General features: G+C 32.7%; 1 protein-coding gene across 3 annotated transcripts in view; it reads right to left on the bottom strand.

The window, feature by feature from the left end:
• The window catches only part of LOC143056829 (KICSTOR complex protein SZT2-like), a 116,201-nt gene that overhangs the window by 41,907 nt on the left and 55,898 nt on the right, over window positions 1–18,396 (bottom strand). For all 3 annotated transcript variants that reach the window (XM_076230003.1, XM_076229998.1, XM_076230012.1), the window contains exons 23-30: window positions 17,196–18,104; window positions 16,648–16,921; window positions 7,185–7,407; window positions 5,880–5,925; window positions 3,461–3,712; window positions 2,114–2,321; window positions 742–823; window positions 49–240 (exon numbers count right to left, since the gene is read on the bottom strand). In XM_076230003.1, the coding sequence (XP_076086118.1) occupies window positions 49–240; window positions 742–823; window positions 2,114–2,321; window positions 3,461–3,712; window positions 5,880–5,925; window positions 7,185–7,407; window positions 16,648–16,921; window positions 17,196–18,104 (2,186 nt within the window). The remainder of the gene's footprint in view (window positions 1–48; window positions 241–741; window positions 824–2,113; window positions 2,322–3,460; window positions 3,713–5,879; window positions 5,926–7,184; window positions 7,408–16,647; window positions 16,922–17,195; window positions 18,105–18,396) is intronic.

Below are 18,396 nucleotides of genomic sequence, written 5' to 3'. Positions count from 1 at the left end.
GCAAACTGTCATACTGAGAAAATAACAGATATCTTATTTTAAAACTACCTCTTTGAAATTTGGTAAGCTTTTCTCAACTCCATAAACAAAATGAAGGGGGATGTGTTCGCAGGAACAGTTTGGTTTGCCTTTCTTTGCTGACTTCTTGATATGATCTGTAACAAACTCCAATGTGTCTGTCTGTATGAGATTTAACTGTCGTAACGAGGAGGCTATCTCATCCTTCAGTAACCATTCTAACTGTAAACATTTGAATATTGTTTATATCTTATGAAAAAGTTATTACATTTCTAATATCAATACATCTGGTTTTTAACTTTGACTTCAGTATTTTGATCAATGCATTTAAAAATCAAGGCAGGAACGTGCTTGAAAGTCTTTTTCAATTTATAGAGACTGTTGACACAGAGATAGGCCTAGACGTTCTGTAATTTACATAGACTGTTGACACAGAGATAGGCCTAGCTGTTCTGTAATTTAGATAGTATTATGCAAAGGATGAAATTTAAAATGGCAATACTTCAAATATATATAGACTAATCAGTGTGCAAAACATTTATGTCAATAAACCATGACTGATGGTGCTAGGCCAAATAAAGCTAAGTGGAAATCAGAAATACCAATGCCAATACAACTGTATATCAAATACCATTAACTGTTTTATATAAATTTATGTTCATAGTTTGATCTACATAATTTCTTTAAAATTAATAGAGAAATAAAATAAAAGCATTTATATACCTCTTCTTTACACTTAGTTACAGCCAGATGTTGTTGTCTAGGTAGATGTTTTATTGGATCCGGACAAGTCTGCTTCAGGCTTCTATAAAATAGTCAAAATCAAAATTAAAAGAGAAGTATTTTGGATATTACATGTGCATGTATGTAAGCAAGGTGGAACTGTTTTGTTGGAATAAAAGAAATGTCTCCCCTTTCATTCTAGAAGCCACTACAGTCAAGAAAATGTTCCAACACACATTATAGTACTGAAAAGGCATTGTTATGGTCGGAAAATACAAATATAACAAGAATGTGTCCACAGTACACGGATGCCCCACTCGCACTATCATTTTCTATGTTTAGTGGACCGTGAAATTGGAATAAATTCTCTAATTTGGCATTAAAATTAGAATGATCTTATCAAAGGGAACATGTATACTAAGTTTCAAGTTGATTGGACTTCTACTTTATCAAAAACTACCTTGACCAAAAACTTAAACCTGAAATTTGCACTATCATTTTCTATGTTCAGTGAACCATAAAATTGGGGTCAAAACTGTAATTTGGCATTTAAATTAGAAAGATCATATCATAGGGCACATGTATACTAAGTTTCAAGTTGATTGGACTTCAACTTCATCAAAAACTACCTTGACCAAAAACTTTAACCTGAAGCGGGACAGACGGACGAACGAACGGACGAACGAACAGACGGACAGACGGACGGACGAACGGACGCACAGACCAGAAAACATAATGCCCCTCTACTATCGTAGGTGGGGCATAAAAATAGTGTAATTGAAAGAGTGTGCATTCATAGACAACAGATACGGCAGCCACAATACAGAAAAATCCCCCTTAGCAAACATTTAGATGAATGTAGCAGGGGATTTTTTTCTAAATATTCCCATTTTATAAAATGAATATGGGCTGTGACATTACACGGGAAGTCAACGAAAAACATTTTACTTTAAAATTTAAATCACGATTGAATGCAAACTATGCATTTTCTATTGTGTAATCATGACGTTCCATTCTTCTATATATAGACTAAGTGGACAACTATGACGTTACATACCTACCGTTACATAGTTACGTTAATCATGTATAGTTTCACCGGAAGATTGTTATGTAAAAACATGAATGTACTTGTGAAATAAAACTATTCATACCGGAAATGTTGGATTTATTAGGAATCTATATATATTTCTATATACAAGAACATTTATTATATTGATCTGTTGACCCCTAATTCAATAAGATTCTTTCCCTTCCCTATATCTGCCATCGGTATAAGTTTCATTCAAATCAAGCAAAGGAAAACCATTTTTTTTATTGGTAACAAAGACCTTCACCTTTGACCCAAAGACCCTGATATCCATATGTGTATTACCCTAAATCTGTTGAGCTACCCATCGTATCTTCTCTGGGTGACAATGGAGGACTACTACTTGTACTGTTGTTTGATAACATTCTCATGAAGGTCCTCTTTGGCTCCTCCTCTACATCAGTTGCCATAGTAACACAATTTATGTCAAAGGTTACTTTCAAATCACTCAGGTTTACTTCCATATCTGTTTCAATTTTATTGACTATTTCATCTATAAAATAGTAAACAGGATTTCATAACAATAATAATTCAATGAAAATCAGACTTTAATAACATGTAAAAATGTTCTTTAATCAATCCCATCACTGACAATTATTTAAATAAATAAGGGATGTGTTCATAGGGACACTGATGATGCCCCTGCTAGCATATAACCTTATAAAGAGACATAACTCAAGAATTGTAAAAGTGAAGCTACCAAAATTTGAACTTAAACTGAGTTTAGTGGAAATAAACATTGTATATACATTTCATTTAATTTAGTAGAGACAAACTTAAATTAGAGAACAGAAACGGGAAAATTCAGCAATTTTTTCAATTGTAAAGGGCATAACCTACAATGGTAATAAAAGTGCTTGTAAGCACTGACTTGTAAAGATTGCTTTAATTTATCAGTGGGAAGTAAAATTGAATATTGCATTGCATAAAACATATTCCGTGAAAAGTTCCTTAGAGATTGTGTTGTATATTTGTACTAATGCTGAATCAAATTTAAGTTTTCTTATCTTAAACATTGGTTGATTCAACTATCATTCTGGACAAAGAAACATAACACCAATTTTCAAAGAAAGTATGTAATTATTTATATTTTTAGAACAGCAATTTTTCCTTATTTAAAAGGGCATAACTCTTGAACCTGTAAAAGTTACACCACCAAAATTCAATCTTGACCTATGTTTTGTGGTAATAAGCATTCTGTATAAGTTTCATAACATTTGGTTAAGCAAACTAAAGTTAGAAACGGAAACCAATTTTGAGACATACAGACTTATGTACAGACAGACAGACAAGGGTAAAACTTCATGCCCCCTCCACTACGGCTGGGGCATACAAAATATGTATGTGAATTCTCTCATTTAAGTATCAGTGTTAATTGAATTTCAAAGTATCCATATTCTGCAGTGGAAGTTATTCAAAACTGATAATTATTTCAATGTTCATGTGATTGTTTTAATTTGCAAGGTAGGACATTTAAGAAAATTGGTTAAACAAAAATCAGCTTATTTGAGGCCATTATATAACCAATTTAGCAACAGATATTTCTACCCATTACACTGAAAGAAACTGTTTCACTTATTTTTCACAAATTTTAATAACTTTATAAATCATAATAATTTTACAAAATCATACCTAGACAGGGAATCAGTCCTTGAACAGCTATTGGTTCCTGGTCAAGTCTATGTTTAACAGTACAGGTAAAGAAAACAAAGAGAGGTATATTTTCCGATTCCTTTTCTTCCTCACAGATATCCTCATCAGTATAAGATTCCTCTGAGTCTAACATTGAGGCTGTAGATAGGTGGTCGGTCTGTTTCCTCTCTACGACCACCAAATCATCATCATCAAAGAAAGCAAACTCATCATAATCTTGTTGGCTTAAGTCTAAATAAAGATGTTATATTGGTTGACAGATAGATATTTCTTCATTAACTTGTTGGCTAAAGTCCAAATAAAAATGTAATATTGGTTGATAGATAGGTGTTACTATATTCACTTTGATAAATTATCAATTTTGTTTTTATTTTTAAAAATTCAAAAGTAATGATAGATACTTTTTATTAAATACCTTTTTTTTTTGCTATAGCTATCATGTGTTTGAATATCTTTGGAATAAACAGTATTAAGCTCTGAGTGCATCTAAAGTTATCTATCTATGTAAAATTAACAGATTTTGTGTTTTAACTTTGTTGTTTATATCTATTATGACAATATTTAGATTTGCAAGACCTTTTATACAATATTCATATAAATTATTAGCAGTTATGATGTCATATCTATATACATACATAGTGTAAGGCATTGGAAAGACTTGTTATGATATTATAAATTCAGAAACAGAAATATTATTCTTTTAAACATAACGGTTGTATTCTTACGCATAGTAACTTGGCTCGCACGAGCAAGTAAAACATTTTTTTTTAATCAAAGATATGGCATTAATTTACTATTTTTTTATGGATTTCACAGGCCAAAGCTACATTTTGTTTGCCAATAAATTACAGGGGAGGCATTTCATTAGCTAAAACAAGTTTTACAAGTTAGGTGTGTACATATGTTGGTACTAGGGTGATAATTATCAAGTTAATCAAATTATTAATGTGTAAAACACTGGAAATGAAATGAATTTTTCATTTGTTTACCTTTTTTGTTGTACAAGTGTTACGGCAGGGAATGTATGTAATTACTCATGGCTTACCTTCTACATGCTATATATCATGTAATTCCCGTATTAAGGATCATTTCTTGTAACCAAATATTCATATTTAAACGTCTAATATGCCTGATATACATAGGAAAATACTTCATTTGCAATTGTATATTTACGGAGACTTTGTCGTCTGCCATTTTGTGGGGACAGAAACATGTGTTTTTATATCTTTAAATACCAATTCGTCCCCTGGACAATTGATCTAATATCGTATTTTTAATACCACAGATAAGATATTTTATAAGTATACCCTGCCGGACACAAATATATTGTAAATATTTAGATGGTTGAAATGAACTATGTTGTATGTTATTTACGTATTATGTAATAACGCAGATCGTCTGCTAAATCAATGCGCGCGCAGTGGTGTCCGATTGTTTATTTCAAGCTTCTTTATCGATATTTTAGATGCTATAGCTTTGTTTTGATATTTTATGTATAAGGACAATGTTCGGACAACTTAAGATGATATGTATATTATGTTTTTCATTATCTGAAATTTTTATAGTTCCGGCTTCCTGGAAAGGACAAGTTTCCATTGGATTAGTATGTCACGTGACAATTACAATTTAGTATATAAACGCGCGAGCACTCAGCAATGGCAGATAGCCCAAAGTTTTGCTGGCGGCAAGTTCAAACCTTGAAAAACAAATAAAGCAACAATAACCTTTAGGTGAGAATAAGGATAACATAATGAAGTTTAATGATATTTAATTAGCCGTCTTTTGTACAGTAAGCTATCTCCCACCACGTCGGACACCACAAATATGTATTTAAGGATTTATGATTCAGTACACTTGAACGCAACTGTTTATTTATATAGTTTTTCGATGTTATAATGTTACGTACTTTTAACAGTGAACAAATAAAAACTGTTAACATTGGAAAGATAACTTTATTTTATTGAACATGGACACATACAAAAAGCACATGAATTTACACTGATGAAAACAATAGATGTTGGAGGACGCTCGTTCAAACATAAAAACTATGGAAAGCCGTTAGGAACAAAATTAGCTCAGTAACACTCGAATACAAGGGATTGTTCAATACATACATATTAAACATTCCGAAGACCATACCTGACAAGTAATTTGGGAAGTTTAATACAAATGTAGAGTTGCTACATGAGTCACACACTGTATTTAAGTGTTATTAAAGTAAACTACTGAGTATAGGACAGGATGCTCTCGGGTGGCTTACAATATATATTGAAAAACAAGAAAGAGGCTGTCCAATTGAACATCCTCAATTTCCAACCTGACCTTTATTTTGTCACCAGTATCAACATATTTAAATCTGAAAGGCATTGGATGAACAATTCATATTTTTTAAACTTACCTAATATTCCATCAGACTGGTTTCTGTCATCAGATTCTTCTTCCCCCTAAATAAAAACATCAAACAAATCTGTTATTTCAACTTTTGTAGATATTTATTGCTGTCCTTTGAGATTGATGAACAATAAAATTAAGAGTGCAACAGGTTTTTTAAATGGAGTACTATCTTCGATAAAACTTGCATTATATTTTTAAAAAATTAAAAATTAAATAGGAAATGTGTCTATGGGACACAGATGATGCCCCCGTTTGTATATATCATATCAAGTTATAAAGGGACATCACTAAAGAACAGTTCAAGTGACGCTACCAAAATGTGTACTTGATCTGAGTTTTGTGGTAATAAGTATTGTGTATAAGTCTCGAAAAAACTTAAGTTAAAGAACAGAAATGAACAATTCAGCAATTTTTCCGATTTGTACAGAGGCATAACTATAGAACCGCAAAAGTGACAACACCAAAATTCAAATTTGACCTGTATTTTGTGGTAATAAGCATTGTGTGTAAGTTTCATAATATATGGTTGAGGTAAACTTAACGGCCACGTCCACTTGTATTTTTGTCCATCTGATGAGTTAATCCTTTTTCAACTGATTTTTATAGTTCCTTCTTATGTTGTACTGTTAAACCACTGTCCCAGGTTAGGGGAGGGTTTGGATCCTGCTAACATGTTTAACCCGCCACATTATGTATGTATGTGTCTGTCCAAAGTCAGGAGCCTTTAGTTCAGTGGTTGTCGTTTGTTTATGTGTTACATATTTGTTTTTCGTTCATTTTTTGTACATATATAAGGCTGTTAGTTTTCTCATTTGAATTGTTTTATATTGTCCTTTTGGGGTCTTTTAAAGCTGACTATGTGGTATAGGTTTTGCTCATTGTTGAAGGCTGTACGGTAACCAATAATTGTTAATTTCTGTGTCATTTTGGTCTCTTGTGGAGAGTTGTCTTATTGGCAATCATACCACATCTTCTTTTTTTTATATTAAGTTAGAGAATGTCAACAATTTTTAAGTTTATAAAGGGGCATAACTCGAGAATGGTATAAGTGTTACTCAATTTCAAACTTGATCTGTATTATATAGATATGGTAATAAGTACTGTATATAAGTTTCATAACATTTGGTTGTGGCAATCTAAAAATAGAAAAGGGAAACCAAGTTAAAACTTAATGCCCCCTCTGTAACAGCAGGGGCTTAAAAAAACTTTAACAAATTGTTGATGCAGCCACCACTGGAATTAGCATACCTAAGTCTCTCTTTTCCCTCTGATAAAAACAGATTTTGCTATGGGTATTTGATATACTTACAGAAACACTCTGTGGAATGTTAACTGGACAATATATGTAGTAGTCAGGATTACTGGGAACTTGTTTAAACCACTTCTGTACAATATCTATAAACTTGTTCTTCACTAGATTGTGAGATCCTTCTGTGAATTCACATGGATAACTCAATGATGTCTTTAGTTTGGCTGTAGTCTTTGGTAGTTGTAATGACATTGGTATATTGTCACACACAGGGTGGCAATCTCTGTAAACAGAAATCTATAATTTAGTCATAGTCTTTGGTAGTTGTAATGACATTGGTATATTGTCACACACAGGGTGACTATCTCTGTAAACAGAAATCTATAATTTAGTCATAGTCTTTGGTAGTTGTAATGACCTTGGTATATTGTCACACACAGGGTGGCTATATCTGTAAACAGAAATCTATAATTTAGTCATAGTCTTTGGTAGTTGTAATGACCTTGGTATATTGTCACACACAGGTTGGCTATCTCTGTAAACAGAGATCTATAATTTAGTCATAGTCTTTGGTAGTTGTAATGACCTTGGTATATTGTCACACACAGGGTGGCTATCTCTGTAAACAGAGATCTATAATTTAGTCATAGTCTTTGGTAGTTGTAATGACCTTGGTATATTGTCACACACAGGGTGGCTATCTCTGTAAACAGAAATCTATAATTTAGTCAGTCTTTGGTAGTTGTAATGACATTGGTATATTGTCACACACAGGGTGACTATCTCTGTAAACAGAAATCTATAATTTAGTCAGTCTTTGGTAGTTGTAATGACATTGGTATATTGTCACACACAGGGTGACTATCTCTGTAAACAGAAATCTATAATTTAGTCATAGTCTTTGGTAGTTGTAATGACATTGGTATATTGTCACACACAGGGTGGCTATCTCTGTAAACAGAAATCTATAATTTAGTCATAGTCTTTGGTAGTTGTAATGACATTGGTATATTGTCACACACAGGGTGGCTATCTCTGTAAACAGAAATCTATAATTTAGTCATAGTCTTTGGTAGTTGTAATGACATTGGTATATTGTCACACACAGGGTGACTATCTCTGTAAACAGAAATCTATAATTTAGTCATAGTCTTTGGTAGTTGTAATGACATTGGTATATTGTCACACACAGGGTGACTATCTCTGTAAACAGAAATCTATAATTTAGTCATAGTCTTTGGTAGTTGTAATGACATTGGTATATTGTCACACACAGGGTGACTATCTCTGTAAACAGAAATCTATAATTTAGTCATAGTCTTTGGTAGTTGTAATGACATTGGTATATTGTCACACACAGGGTGACTATCTCTGTAAACAGAAATCTATAATTTAGTCATAGTCTTTGGTAGTTGTAATGACATTGGTATATTGTCACACACAGGGTGACTATCTCTGTAAACAGAAATCTATAATTTAGTCATAGTCTTTGGTAGTTGTAATGACATTGGTATATTGTCACACACAGGGTGACTATCTCTGTAAACAGAAATCTGTAATTTAGTCATAGTCTTTGGTAGTTGTAATGACATTGGTATATTGTCACACACAGGGTGGCTATCTCTGTAAACAGAAATCTATAATTTAGTCATAGTCTTTGGTAGTTGTAATGACATTGGTATATTGTCACACACAGGGTGACTATCTCTGTAAACAGAAATCTATAATTTAGTCATAGTCTTTGGTAGTTGTAATGACCTTGGTATATTGTCACACACAGGGTGGCTATATCTGTAAACAGAAATCTATAATTTAGTCATAGTCTTTGGTAGTTGTAATGACCTTGGTATATTGTCACACACAGGTTGGCTATCTCTGTAAACAGAGATCTATAATTTAGTCATAGTCTTTGGTAGTTGTAATGACCTTGGTATATTGTCACACACAGGGTGGCTATCTCTGTAAACAGAGATCTATAATTTAGTCATAGTCTTTGGTAGTTGTAATGACCTTGGTATATTGTCACACACAGGGTGGCTATCTCTGTAAACAGAAATCTATAATTTAGTCAGTCTTTGGTAGTTGTAATGACATTGGTATATTGTCACACACAGGGTGACTATCTCTGTAAACAGAAATCTATAATTTAGTCAGTCTTTGGTAGTTGTAATGACATTGGTATATTGTCACACACAGGGTGACTATCTCTGTAAACAGAAATCTATAATTTAGTCATAGTCTTTGGTAGTTGTAATGACATTGGTATATTGTCACACACAGGGTGGCTATCTCTGTAAACAGAAATCTATAATTTAGTCATAGTCTTTGGTAGTTGTAATGACATTGGTATATTGTCACACACAGGGTGGCTATCTCTGTAAACAGAAATCTATAATTTAGTCATAGTCTTTGGTAGTTGTAATGACATTGGTATATTGTCACACACAGGGTGACTATCTCTGTAAACAGAGATCTATAATTTAGTCATAGTCTTTGGTAGTTGTAATGACATTGGTATATTGTCACACACAGGGTGACTATCTCTGTAAACAGAAATCTATAATTTAGTCATAGTCTTTGGTAGTTGTAATGACATTGGTATATTGTCACACACAGGGTGACTATCTCTGTAAACAGAAATCTATAATTTAGTCATAGTCTTTGGTAGTTGTAATGACATTGGTATATTGTCACACACAGGGTGACTATCTCTGTAAACAGAAATCTATAATTTAGTCATAGTCTTTGGTAGTTGTAATGACATTGGTATATTGTCACACACAGGGTGACTATCTCTGTAAACAGAAATCTATAATTTAGTCATAGTCTTTGGTAGTTGTAATGACATTGGTATATTGTCACACACAGGGTGACTATCTCTGTAAACAGAAATCTGTAATTTAGTCATAGTCTTTGGTAGTTGTAATGACATTGGTATATTGTCACACACAGGGTGGCTATCTCTGTAAACAGAAATCTATAATTTAGTCATAGTCTTTGGTAGTTGTAATGACATTGGTATATTGTCACACACAGGGTGGCTATCTCTGTAAACAGAGATCTATAATTTAGTCATAGTCTTTGGTAGTTGTAATGACATTGGTATATTGTCACACACAGGTTGGCTATCTCTGTAAACAGAAATCTATAATTTAGTCAGTCTTTGGTAGTTGTAATGACCTTGGTATATTGTCACACACAGGGTGACTATCTCTGTAAACAGAAATCTATAATTTAGTCATAGTCTTTGGTACTTGTAATGACATTGGTATATTGTCACACACTATTCCCACCATAGTAGCAGCATACACAAGTTCTTGGTTTTATTAGGATAAGGATCAATCATACAACCTCAAACACTATAGGCATTCAGGCTTACTGGTGACAACAAGTTCTTCAACCTTACATAAATTAGTCTTGCTAAACTTTGTTTAAAATGGCATTTAAGGTGAAATATTTTGAAAAGTTGAACATTTGAAAGTTTAAACCAGATGCTCCGCAGGGCACAGCTTTATACGACCACAGAAGATGAACCCTGAACGATGGGGGCAAGTTTGGATACAACATTCAAGCTGGATTCAGCTCTAAATTTGGATTGTGATTAAATAGTTGACACAGCATAGGTTTCTGACACAGAATGAATGTGGCCTAATAAACTTAAAATTTGTTTTTTGCCTGCAATTCACTATGCTGTTGAATATTAATCCTCTCAAAAAAATGTTTGAAGAAATTTTTTTTTTATTTATAAAATCTGAAATGAGAACCAGGTGCTCTGCAGGGCGCAGCTTTATACGACCGCAGAGGTCGAACCCTGAACAGTTGGGGCAAGTATGGACAAAACATTCAAGCGTGATACAGCTCTGAATTTGGATTGTGATCAAATTTTTGACATTACATGGGTTTCTTTTACACAAAACAAATGTCAAGATTTTACAAATCAATTAAAGATTTCTTCTTCAAACTTTTTAAATCTAAAATTAAATAGTTGACACAGCATAGGTTTCTGACACAGAATGAATGTGGTCTAATGAACTTAAAAGTTTTTTTTTGCCTTTTAGCAATTCACTATGCTGTTGAATATTAATCCTCTCAAAAAAATGTTTGAAGAAATTTTCTTTTTATTTATGAAATCTGAAATGAGAAAAATTTAACCCCCCCCCCTTTTTTTCACATCCCTGTTTCCCTTTTTCCAAAACTGATATCAATTCAAATTTCTAATGGAGTTTGCAACAATAACTACTCTTTTAAATACATCATAAAATATTAAAATGTAAAATAAAGTGCTTGTTATCACTGAATGGTAAAGATTGGTTGGTAGTAAAAGTGAATATACATTGCTTATTGTATAAAACAATAAAAAAAACTTCATCAGCAACATTTTATATTGGCAAATTTCCAATGAAGTTATTTACATAAAGTTATTGGCAAATAAAAATAGAAAATGACATCATAGTCATGTCTGGCAAATGTCCAACATACATTATCTAAAAACATTTTAGATAAGATAAGGAAAAAAAGCTTCATCAGCAACATTTTATATTGGCAAATTTCCAATGAAGTTATTTACATAAAGTTATTGGCAAATAAAAATAGAAAATGACATCATAGTCATGTCTGGCAAATTTCCAACATATATTATCAACTACTATTCTATACAAAGAAAGATAACTCCAATTGAAAATTAATTGCTATTGCACAATATTGTGCAATTAGATATTTCTTGCTATTGTGCAATACTGTGCAATTGAAAATTTCTTGCTATTGCACAATACTTGATATGGAATCCTGATTTGGACCAACTTGAAAACTGGGCCCATAATCAAAAATCAAAGTACATATTTAGATAAAGCATATCAAATAAGCCCAAGAATTTAATTTTTGTTAAAATCAAACTTACTTTAATTTTGGACCCTTTAGACCTTAATGTAGACCAATTTGAAAACCGGACCAAAAATTAAGAATCTACATACACAGTTAGATTTGGAATATCAAAGAACCCATTTATTCATTTTTTGATGAAATCAAACAAAGTTTAATTTTGGACCCCCATTTGGACCAACTTGAAAACTAGGCCAATAATTAAAAATCTAAGTACATTTTTAAATTCAGCATATCAAAGAACCCCAAGGATTCAATTTTTGTTAAAATCAAACTAAGTTTAATTTTGGACCCTTTGGACCTTAATGTAGACCAATTTGAAAACGGGACCAAAAATTAAGAATCTACATACATAGTTAGATACGGCATATCAAAGAACCCCAATTATTCAATTTTTGATGAAATCACACAAAGTTCAATTTTGGACCCTTTGGGCCCCTTATTCCTAAACTGTCAGGACCAAAACTCCCAAAATCAAACCCAACCTTCCTTTTATGGTCATAAACCTTGTGTTTAAATTTCATAGATTTCTATTTACTTATACTAAAGTTATGATGCAAAAACCAAAAAGAATGCTTATTTGGGCCCCTTTTTGGCCCCTAGTTCATAAACTGTTGTGACCTCAACTCCAAAAATCAATCCCAACCTTCCTTTTGTGGTCATAAACCTTGTGTTAAAATTTCATTGATTTCTATTTACTTATACTAAAGTTATTGTGCGAAAACCAAGAATAATGCTTATTTGGGCCCTTTTTTGGCCCTTAATTCCTAAACTGTTGGAACCAAAACTCCCAAAATCAATCCCAACCTTCCTTTTGTGGTCATAAAACTTGTGTCAAAATTTCATAGATTTCTATTCACTTAAACTAAAGTTATAGTGCAAAAACCAAGAAAATGCTTATTTGGGCCCTTTTTGGCCCCTAATTCCTAAAATGTTTGGACCAAAACTCCCAAAATCAATCCCAACCTTCCTTTTGTGGTCATAAACCTTGTGTTAAAATTTCATTGATTTCTATTCACTTTTACTAAAGTTAGAGTGCGAAAACTAAAAGTATTCGGACGACGACGACGACGACGACGACGCAGACGACGACGCCAACGTGATAGCAATATACGACCAAAAAATTAAAATTTTTGCGGTCGTATAAAAATTGAATCCCCCCCACCCCCCCAATTTTTTTTTTCACATCCCCTTTCCAATATTCAAAAACTGATCTCAATTCAAATTACTAATGGAGTTTGCAATAACTACTCATTTAAATACATCATAAAATATTCAAATGTAAAAAAAGTACTTGTTATCACTGAATGGTAAAGATTGTTTTAATTTATCAGTTGATAGTAAAAGTGAATATACATTGTATATTGTATAAAACAATGATTTAAGTTGATTCAACTACTATTATGGACGAAGAAAGATAACTCCAATTGAAAATTTCTTGCTATTGCTCAATATTGTGCAATTAAATATTTCTTGCTATTGCGCAAATCTGTGCAATTGAAAATACTTGCTATTGCACAATACTGTGCAATTGAAGATTTCTTGCTATTATGCAATACTGTGCAATTGAAAATTTCTTGCTTTTGCACAATACTGTGCAATCACAGGGGCTTGTTACAATTGCCGGGTTTACTATCCATACGAACCCCTAAAAAAACACAAGGGAGGAAGCTCATTTGCGACAATGCTTCAAATTATTGCTGTAAAATTTTTCTAAGACTTTCATTTACTTTGTGACCTGAATAAATCTGTTCCCACTTGAATTATCTCTTCAATGACATATATTTTAAAATGAAAGTACTAAAGCGACACCTATCGGAAAATATATTTTCGGCTCTCTCGGGTGTTTACCACAATATGACGATAAAAGACAGTGTGTACCTAATAATTCCCGCCAAATTTTACATTATTGAAATCTAAAATACAGTAGACTTCCGAAAAACAACATTTTATGGTAAACACCCGAGAGTGCCGAAAATATATTTTCCGGTAGGTGTCGCTTTAGTACTTTCATTTTAAAATGTAGGGCTTCGATTCGTTCTATTTCAGAAATGTTGAGTTTGTTTTAAGGATTACAATAGTAATAGAGGTTACTTAAGGTAATAAATATATGTCATTGAAGAGATAATTCAAGTGGGAACAGATTTATTCAGGTCACAAAGTAAATGAAAGTCTTAGAAAAATTTTACAGCAATAATTTGAAGCATTGTCGCAAATGAGCTTCCTCCCTTGTGTTTTTTTAGGGGTTCGTATGGATAGTAAACCCGGCAATTGTAACAAGCCCCTGTGAGGCAATTGAAGATTTCTTGCTATTGCACAATACTTAATATAATTAAAAACCAATTGTTCAGAGAACAGTTGAAGGTCTTTCCACCAGTAAATATCTATTTTGATATTAGAATATTAAATATCAGTCTAAAATGTCAGTTCCTATGGCTTTATGATGTAAAGATATGAATTTTAAGCAAAGTTCATAATCTAGAACGTCAAATTTACCTATGACCTTGACCTCAATTTCAAGGTCACAAACTGAGGATCTCAAATCAAAAGACCCTGGGTCTCTAATATGTATGGTTAATAAGTTATATCACTACGCATAATTTTAGATATGATAGGGGCTAAAACTCCCAGTCATCGTCTACGCACCCTTTCAACCAAAATTATTATGTTACGACATGTCGCAACTAACAATTTAGTAAAAATAATTTGTCGATATCTTATAAGGTTTATGAAAATGAGTGAAAATAAGCCAAAATCAAAATTTAAAATATGACCTTGACCTTTGACCTTGACCTAATTTTCATTTTTTTGGACCAAGGATCTCAAATCAAAAGACCCTAGGTCTCTATCACTTATGGTTTTCCAGTTTAAAATACATTTCAAAATTTCAAATACAAAAGGGGAAATAACTCTCATATGGAATCTCGGTACGGCTTCGGTCAAAATAAAATGGAACATCCTGAGGATATAACGAGCAATTTGGAAAAATAAATTTGTCGGTTTCTTATAAGGTTCCGAAGCCTCAGAGATAACAAGAAAAGCAGTGTTCAGGGAGATAACTCTTATATGGTAAAGTATTCGGTTAAGCAGAGTTGGTTTCAAAAGCGTATAAACCGTTCGATATCATATTCCAAATTTCTAAGCGACATCTTGCAAAACAAAAAAACAGCGAAGGAAAAAAATTAGGCGGAAGAAAAAAAAAAATAATAATAATAATCAGAAGAAAAGCAATAGGTCTTTCCACGGAAAAGTGGAAAGACCTAATAATTTTGGATCCTGATTTGAACCAACTTGAAAACTGGGCCCATAATCAAAAATCTAAGTACATGTTTAGATTCAGCATATCAAAGAAGCCCAAGAATTCAATTTTTGTTAAAATCAAACTTAGTTTAATTTTGGACCCTTTAGACTTTAATGTAGACCAATTTGAAAACGGGACCAAAAATTAAGAATCTACATACACAGTTAGATTTGGCATAAAAAAGCCATATCAAAAAATCCTAATTATTCAATTTTTGATGAAATCAAACAAAGTTTAATTTTGGACCCACATTTGGACCAACTTGAAAACTGGGCCTATAATAAAAAAATCTAAGTACATTTTTAGATTCAGTATATCAAAGAACCCCAAGGTATCAATTTTTGTTAAAATCAAACTAAGTTTAATTTTGAACCCTTTGGACCTTAATGTAGATCAATTTGAAAACGGGACCAAAAATTAAGAATCTACATACGGTACACAGTTAGATTCGGCATATCAAAGAACCCCAATTATTCAATTTTTGATGAAATCAGACAAAGTTCAATTTTGGACCCTTTGGGCCCCTTTTTCCTAAACTGTGGGGACCAAAACTCCCAAAATCAATCCCAACCTTCCTTTTATGGTCAGAAACCTTGTGTTTAAATTTCATAGATTTTTATTTACTTATACTAAAGTTATGGTGCGAAAACCAAGAAAAATGCTTATTTGGGCCCCTTTTTGGCCCGTAATTCCTAAACTGTTGGGATCTTAACTCCCAAAATCAATCCCAACCTTCCTTTTGTGTTCATAAACCTTGTGTTTAAATTTCATTGATTTCTATTTACTTATACTAAAGTTATTGTGTGAAAACCAAGATAATGCTTATTTGGGCCCTTTTTTGGCCCCTAATTTCTAAACAGTTGGAACCAAAACTCCCAAAATCAATCCCAACCTTCCTTTTGTGGTCATAAACCTTGTGTCAAAATTTCATAGATTTCTATTTACTTGAACTAAAGTTATAGTGCGAAAACCAAGAAAATGCTTATTTGGGGCCTTTTTGGCCCCTAATTCCTAAACTGTTGGGACCAAAACTTCCAAAATCAATCCCAACCTCTCTTTTGTGGTCATAAACCTTGTGTTTAAATTTTTTAGATTTCTATTTACTTAAACTAAAGTTAGAGTGCGAAAACCAAAAGTATTTGTACGGCGATAACAACGATGAAGACGACGACGGCGCTGACACCAACGTGATACCAATATACAACCAAAAAATTTTCAATTTTTGCGGTTGTATAAAAACGGAGAGAACAGACTATGAACCAAGAATGATGAACACCAAGTGATGGCAACAGCTGTTTGGGCCAGATTAGCTTAATTATAGATTAAAAATATCTAATGAATTACAATTCTTCCACAAAATCATTAAATCTGACAGACTGTCTTCGAGGAAAGAAGTCCTCCACCTCCTCCTCCTCTTGTTCATCTTGTATAGTATTATCTCTATTAGCCAGATCAAACTTAGCTGACTCAGCAATCTTCTGGAAATGTTGACAGGACGAGAGGAGGAAGGTAGTTATATCTGTCTCTATTGCAAGGGATTCCTCACATATGTTGTTAATAGCTGCATCTACATCATTCTTGTGTACACCTAGATCCTGCTGCACACTCTGGAATACACCTGGAAATATATCAGTCACAAATTAACATTTGGTAACACAAAGAGGAGTATCCATTTAAAATCTGAGTTTTGACACTTGGACACTGAAAATTAATATGTATCCATCCAATCTTTGCATTCAAACAAGATGGAAATATTTTTTATTATTACTTTGGAAATTTTATGTGACGACCAAAACTTTGTTTTGACATCAGCACCTGCTGTCAGAAAATAGGATATTTTAGATCAAATTATTTTTTTAATCAAAAGGTTTATTGTTGAATTTCATAAATACCGTTTACAAAACAGGAATAGTATATATCTGTAAGAACACTACATTGCTGTTTAAGTGTAGCCTCATTATCATTATTGGAGCATTCTGTAAGTCTTCGTTCATGAGTTATCCTCATCCATGACATATACATGGTAGCCTCATCACAACCTGGAGTAAATTCTCTCTCAAATGATGGAACTTTAAACATAGGACTTTTGCTGAAACTTTCATCACGATCACTTTCCATGAACGTCAGATCTTCATATATATCTTCAGGAAGTGTGAAATCCCATGGATTGATTAACATGTCCAACACATTAGGGAGATAACTCTCATACATGTAAAAGGGAATGGTGTAATAATGATACGGTTCTTCCTCTTTGTCATGTTTATGTTCTGTTTTTTTATGTGGCTTATTATCTTGAAGACCATCGTCTCTTGGAGCATCACCCAACTCTGTGAGAACACTTGGTGACTCAGTAAGAACACTTGTTGATTCGGAAGGACCACTTGGTGATTCAGTAGGAGCAATTGGTGACTCTGTCGGAGCACTTTGTGACTCACTTACTCTGTCTATAATTTCATCACTCTCTGATAAACCTTCTTTAATTACTTCTAACTTTGTATCCAGTAGTAACAAGTCATTGAAAGATTCAGGTAAAATTGTCATAAACATACGATTATTACTGACAGACTTCACAAAACAGCACCATTGAGGAATTTCTGTAGAGTTACTTAGAACTTTATCTATAGAAAAGGGCAGAGGATTTTCCAAATCATCTCTAGAACGTTTCTTTAGTAGTTCTAGGAACCTTTTACAGTCTGTTTTAGATAAGGACACTTTCTTGTCAAATGTCTCTGAGAGTTTGTCCAATAATAATTGAAATAAAATACTGTTTGATCCTTTTGAAGGTTGTTCATCTGTTGAAGCTACAAATAAAAATTAAACTTAAATGAATAGTTTAAACTTAAAGGATATTTACAGATCATATAACTTAAAATCACTAAGAATTCATCATTCAAATCAGTATGTCTACTTTACTGCAACTACCATCTTCTAATTAATGATGGATAATGTTTATTGAAATCAAATCAACTTGCTTCAATGTGAGCCAGTTTAAATCTCCGACTTGATGGTTGGATTCTTGAATAAGCATACCTTAAAAACCCTTTTTTTTTTTTTAAAGAAGAATAGTGAAAAAGGACAAAAAAGACACAAAAT

Source organism: Mytilus galloprovincialis, chromosome 1 (assembly GCF_965363235.1).
Source record: "Mytilus galloprovincialis chromosome 1, xbMytGall1.hap1.1, whole genome shotgun sequence".
In the NCBI taxonomy this organism is placed as follows: domain Eukaryota; kingdom Metazoa; phylum Mollusca; class Bivalvia; order Mytilida; family Mytilidae; genus Mytilus; species Mytilus galloprovincialis.
This window is presented reverse-complemented; position numbering and strand designations above follow the sequence as displayed.